This window comes from Cololabis saira, chromosome 16 (assembly GCF_033807715.1).
Source record: "Cololabis saira isolate AMF1-May2022 chromosome 16, fColSai1.1, whole genome shotgun sequence".
Taxonomy (NCBI): Eukaryota; Metazoa; Chordata; class Actinopteri; order Beloniformes; family Belonidae; genus Cololabis; species Cololabis saira.
The window spans coordinates 32,870,095-32,876,094 of NC_084602.1; the positions used below are offsets into that span (position 1 = coordinate 32,870,095).

The following is a 6,000-nucleotide window of genomic DNA, read 5'->3' on the forward strand; positions in this document are numbered from 1 at the left end:
TGTTTTGAAGAGGAAAGGTGCACTTTTTAATTGACTTGATACTGTTAAATTGTGTCTTGCTGCTTTTAATGTTGATGTAAAGCACTTTCGAACTACCTTGTGTTGAATTGTGCTATACAAATAAACTTGCCTTTAAGGCCCCGTTTACACGGAGCAAAAACGGAGGCGTTTTCATGCGTTTTGGCCGTTCGTTTACACGAAAACACAGCTCAAAGTCACCAAAAACGACCATTTCTGAAAACTCCGGCCAAAGTGGAGATTTTCAAAAACTCAGTTTTCACGTTTGCGTCTAAACGGAGGAAAACTGAGGAAAACGGAGATTTAAGCTTCAGAATGTCACATATGCACCAGAAACTCACCAGCGTCATGAGTGCGACCTGTGTTTGGCCACCGTCAATATTTTCTTGTATTTTACCTGTTTTATATTCTAAAGTCACACTTAAAAGTAACTCCACTTCTCTGTCACTCCAAACGAAAGACTCTCGTTCGGTCTTGGAAGTAAAGCCTGAATTATGGTCCCGCGTTAAATCGACGGAGAGCCTACGGCGTAGGGTACGCGGCGATGCGCGCCGTACGGTGTGCGTCGCCGCGTACCCTACGCCGTAGGCTCTGCGTTGGTGTAACGCGGAACCATAAATCAGCCTTAACTGGAAGTTACACGTGTCATTTGTTGATGTTTTTTCCAGGATTCTGATTGGCTGGCATGACATTAACAGCGTTTTCATGCGGGTCCGTGTAAAATAGGATATTTTTGAAAACGTAGAGGGGAAAATATCCGTTTTTGTAAATACCCGGCTACGTGTAAACGAGGCCCAAGTCAACTGATCAGGGGACACTCATGCATATTTCATAAAAAAAAAAAAAATTATTCTGGACACATTACAAAGACATAACAGCAGAAAAAAAATGGCATTGTTGCAAAATTGACCTGCCTGTCAAGAAAACCCAGAACAGCTCATGGAAACATAAAAGCCAGAAAAAAGTTATCTTTAATGTCACAACATCTTAGGGTTTGGGGTAAAAGATTTAATGTTCATTCATATTTTATTGTGTTGCAGGCGTAAGATACATAAAACAAATGAAAACAAAGCTGATAATATGAAGGTGCAAAATTGTGATTCATAATATTTGCAGTGAAATTAACTTCTAAAAGGAAATGCATTAACACCAGGGTTTTGTTTTTATGTGCAACATCCCTTAAGGTCCAAATTTTAGCTCATTAAATTGTAAAGTAATGGTTCAGATACATTTATGTGCTTTATGGTTGTCTTGTTTTTTTGTGTGCATATATATTAATTGTTACCAAGTTTTGCAAAAACCTAAAGCATATATATGCATTTTAATATCTAAATTGATATTGATATGACAATGCTTTTTTTGTTTAAATATAATTAATATTAACAATATTATGGTTGTCTCGTTTGTTTTTTTGTCTGCATAGGCCTATATATTAATAGTTAATACAAAGTTTGGTAAAAACCTAAAGCATATATATGAATTTTAATATATAAATCAATTTAATATATAACATAATATATCTAATTAATAATATTGTGGTTGTCTTGTTGTGTTTCTGGCTCCAGGCCTCGTGTTGTCCAAGCATTTGTGAGGAAGGAGCATCCCAAAAAACTCAATGGGAATCAGCAACATATGGCTTTGGGGCTTCTTCACAACACTCAAACATTTGTTTAGGACATTTTAGTAGTGGTGAGAGTTTTGACATAATGGAAACACAAATTTAATTCAAAAGAAATGAATGTAAAATGTATAATTGTATTGTCCTCAACGACGTGAGGGCTTTGTGTAATCAGCACTTAATTACAAATAAAGTTGTATTGCATGGTTATTAAAACCTCTGAGGTCTCATATTAACATAAAAGATGCAGTGTGGCGTAAAATACATAAAACAAATGAAAACAAAGCTGATAATATGAAGGTGCAAAATTGTGATTTATAATATTTGCAGTGAAATTAACTTCTAAAAGGAAATGCATTAACACCAGGGTTTTGTTTTTATGTGCAACATCCCTTAAGGTCCAAATTTTAGCTCATTAAATTGTAAAGTAATGGTTCAGACACATTTATGTGCTTTATGGTTGTCTTGTTTTTATTTGTCTACATATATATTAATGGTTAATACCAAGTTTTGCAAAAACATAAAGCATATGCATTTTAATATCTAAATTGCCTATGACATAAAGCTTTTTTTTTTTAAACATAATGAATATTAACAATATTATGGTTGTCTTGTTTGTTTTTTTGTCTGCATAGTCTATATATTCAGATTCAGAAAAACTTTATTTATCCCCGAGGGGCAATTTCAAGGCAACTGAGCAGCAAAATGTTGAAGGTATCAAATAGGATAATGAAAACTAAAAATAAAATAAACAGATAAGTGGGGCATGTCTCATATGTACAAGAAATGTGCAAAGAAAAAATTTACAAAAAAATATATATAAATAAAGGAATGTCAGAAAAAATGTACAATAGAGTGACTGTGGTTTAAATAAAATATACAGTGTAAAGTGACAGTGTAAAGTGTAAATATACAGTGTAAGGTGTCAATGTAAAGTGTTAAATATTAATGGTTAATACCAAGTTTGGTAAAAACCTAAAGCATATATATGAATTTTAATATATAAATCAATTTAATATATAACATTATATAAGATATACAATATATTTAATTAATAATATTGTGTTTCTGGCTCCAGGCCTCGTGTATGTGAGGAAGGAGCATCCCAAAAAACTCAATGGGAATCAGCAACATATGGCTTTGGGGCTTCTTCACAACACTCAAACATTAGTTTAGGACATTTTAGTAGTGGTGAGAGTTTTGACATAATAAAAACACAAACTTAATTAAAAAGAAATGAATGTAAAAAATATGTAATTGTATTGTCCTCAACGACGTGAGGGCTTTGTGTAATCAGGACTTAATTACAAATAAAGTTGTATTGCATGGTCATTAAACCCTCATAGGTCTCATATTAACACAAAAGGTGCAGTATAAACATCATAAGTGTATTTTCACTCCCTAATTAAGCATGTAAATGCAGATTTAGCCCAGCTAACCCGGCTAACGTTAGCACATCTCGGCCGGATGGGGGTGGACAATAAAGCAGCACTTACAACACGCCCTGGACGAGCTCTCGCCCGCGTTTCTCTGCTGCTGCATGTGTCGTCTTCTTCAGCGTCGTTTCTTACCTGCAAACGCTTAAGTCTAAATTCCTCGGAGTCCGCCATGTTTCTGCTGCAGACTCCGCGCCGCCTCCTCCCCTGCAGCAGCTGCAACAAAAGCTGCTGCTGCCCATGCAAGTGTCTCACACGCTCCAGCTGAGAAAACCCACTTTTAAAAACATTTCTCTCATTTTTAGTCACCCCCGTTACCGTATTTTAAGCTGCAATGGTTCTTGTTTTACTCTCAACAGTGAAGGAATTCATGTGAGTTTTGACGGTGTAACGCTGGTGGAACAATACGTACCAGTGTCAAAGTTTCTCTTGCTCAGGTGTCGGCCCCGGCCCGAAATGACATGTAGTCCCGCTTTTTCGCTACAATTTTTTGCAAAGATCTACGTTGCCTCGCCTTTACTTTCGGTTTATTACGGTAATTGCGGCGCAAAACGACTTAAACCCGTGATGCGTTTGAGGTCCGTCCGAAATTTGAGCTCCTCCCCCTCTGGACGGCGCTACAGAGCACTGTACACCAGTGGTTCCCAACCTTTTTTCCATGGAGCCCCCCCCTCAGTGGCGTCAATTCAGTCGAAGCTAAGGTATGGCAAGGTTACGAGTCACAGAACTTAACTAGAGTATCAATCAACACGTCCAGCAAATACTCATCACAGAAGTCTGCTATGTAGCTTATCTGTGTGGTCAAGAAAATTGGAACTTTTTCAAATGCAGTCTCACTCACTGCAAAAACTCAAAATCTTACCAGGAATATTTGTCTTATTTCTAGTTAAAAAGTCTAATTTTTAGTAAAAAAAAATCTCATTACACTTAAAACAATAGTAATTACCAGAAAAATAACTTGTTATTTGACAATTTTCACCTGTTTCAAGTCCATTTTCACTTGAAATAAGTAGAAAAATCTGCCAGTGGGACAAGATTTATCTTCTCATTACAAGCAAAACGACGTACAGTATGTAATGGATTTGAGATGTACACACTGATAGGCTTTTAAGCCGCTCCTCCATGCCAACTCCATGTTCACCTGGCACTCAGTCAGTTCGCAAAACACATGTTGATTTTCCCCCCACAATTTGTTTTGCACATGAAGAGGCGTACTGGCTCCAAGAAAAGATTTTTGGACAGTGAAGATCCCGTTTTCTGCATCTATGCATTCACTGTCAAGGTGGGAATTGGCTGTAATGTCCTTATATTTGTTTAAGTGCTTTCTTTCAATGTGTCTTTTCAAATTTTTGTTTGTGCATGGTAGTCTGGCATATGGGGCATTTTTTGTGGAGTGCCAGCTTTATGCTAGACCTTCTCACCTGTCCACTTGGGGTGGCTAGGCTGGTTGGTGCCAGGCGGCTGGTGGTGGTTGGTGCCAGGGAGGTGATGGTGATGGTTGGTGCCTGGGGGGTGGTGGTGGTTGGTGGGACTGTAGGGTTGGAACCTGGTTTCTTCTTGCACCAATGTATATGTTTAATAAAATCGTCTTTCCGTTTTATTGTTGAACTGCAGTATGGACAGTGATAATGCAGCTGCGGCCGACATCCCAGTCCACATCTGTGAATGGTGTATTCTTAAACATAAGCACATAGATATAAATATTATTATATAATCAGTTTTCCATTAAAAATTGTCACTTAAAAATACAAATCCTGCATCAACAATGAAGTTCCAGCATGCACTACATGCACACACACAGGGAGAATGTTTTCAAACTTTACCTTCATGGCTAACAGCTCTGTTAAAATGAAGATCCATGTGTTTCTGACATTTGTTCAACGGGGAGGGGTAGTAAACTGGAGGGCTGCAGAATGGACAGTGGTAGTTATTGCAGCATGATGTGCATCTGTGAAGTTGGGGCAAGGCCCTTCCTTTCTGGATTGTTATGTGTACCTAAAAAAGAGTGTTCAATTAGTCCAAGTTAATATTTTTACACTGTTTTACAGACAAAACTGGGCCAAAACCTAATAACGGACAAATATACATTTTCATCTTATGCACTGGATTAGCTAAATTTGTGTCCACAAAATATCTAAATATAGGCTATATAGTGATATAAATGTGAATAGTTATATAAACACACATAATGTATAATATGAATAAAAAGATAAGTTAAGATATTCCTTCAATTGTCCCACAATGGGGAAACCCACAGTTACAGCAGCAACTGCACAGTTGATTGAAGAGTAGCAATAACAAACAATATATGAACAATGAATTATTGGGACGAAAAAAATAACAACCCTAACAATAATAGTAAAAATATATAATCAATATAATAACCATGACATTATTTACAAGATTAATCTTGGTAATGATTGGTAATATACCAGAGATCATGTTCTTATTGCACATAATAAATGAAAAATATATATTGCAGACAATAGAAATTGTGCCACGTAGTATTAGTAGTATTCACGCTACAAAATTAGTCATAAAATTGGAGCTAACTAGCTAGCTAGCTCAAGTTTCATGTTTATATATATATATATATATATATATATATATATATATATGTATATGTATATATATATATATATATATATATATATATATATATATATATATATATATATATATATATATATATATTGTAGCGACCCTCTCTGCCTGTCACCGGGAGGTTTAGAACTCCGGGGTTTCCTTCTTCTGTTGTTCTTATTAAGGGGTTGTTTTAAGTTCTACCGGAGACGTTAGACGTTAGAGTGTTAGTCTGCCGTTGGGATTGTCAGAGAACCTGGCTGTTTGTTTTCCTGCTCGGTAATAAACTGGCAAGAAAGTACGAGCCGTCTCCTCCCTGTCTGTCACTCATTACACTGGTGTCAG

General features: G+C 36.4%; 1 protein-coding gene across 8 annotated transcripts in view; it reads right to left on the bottom strand.

The window, feature by feature from the left end:
- The window catches only part of LOC133461870 (zinc finger MYM-type protein 4-like), a 37,343-nt gene extending 33,681 nt beyond the window's left edge, over positions 1–3,662 (bottom strand). For 6 of the 8 annotated variants that reach the window (XM_061742843.1, XM_061742841.1, XM_061742846.1 and 3 more), the window contains exon 1: positions 3,133–3,290. In XM_061742843.1, coding sequence (XP_061598827.1) covers positions 3,133–3,246 — 114 coding nt within the window. In that variant the 5' untranslated portion in view covers positions 3,247–3,290. The other 2 variants (XM_061742847.1, XM_061742845.1) reach the window with 2 other exon arrangements.
- Between the last annotated feature and the right edge of the window lie 2,338 nt (positions 3,663–6,000).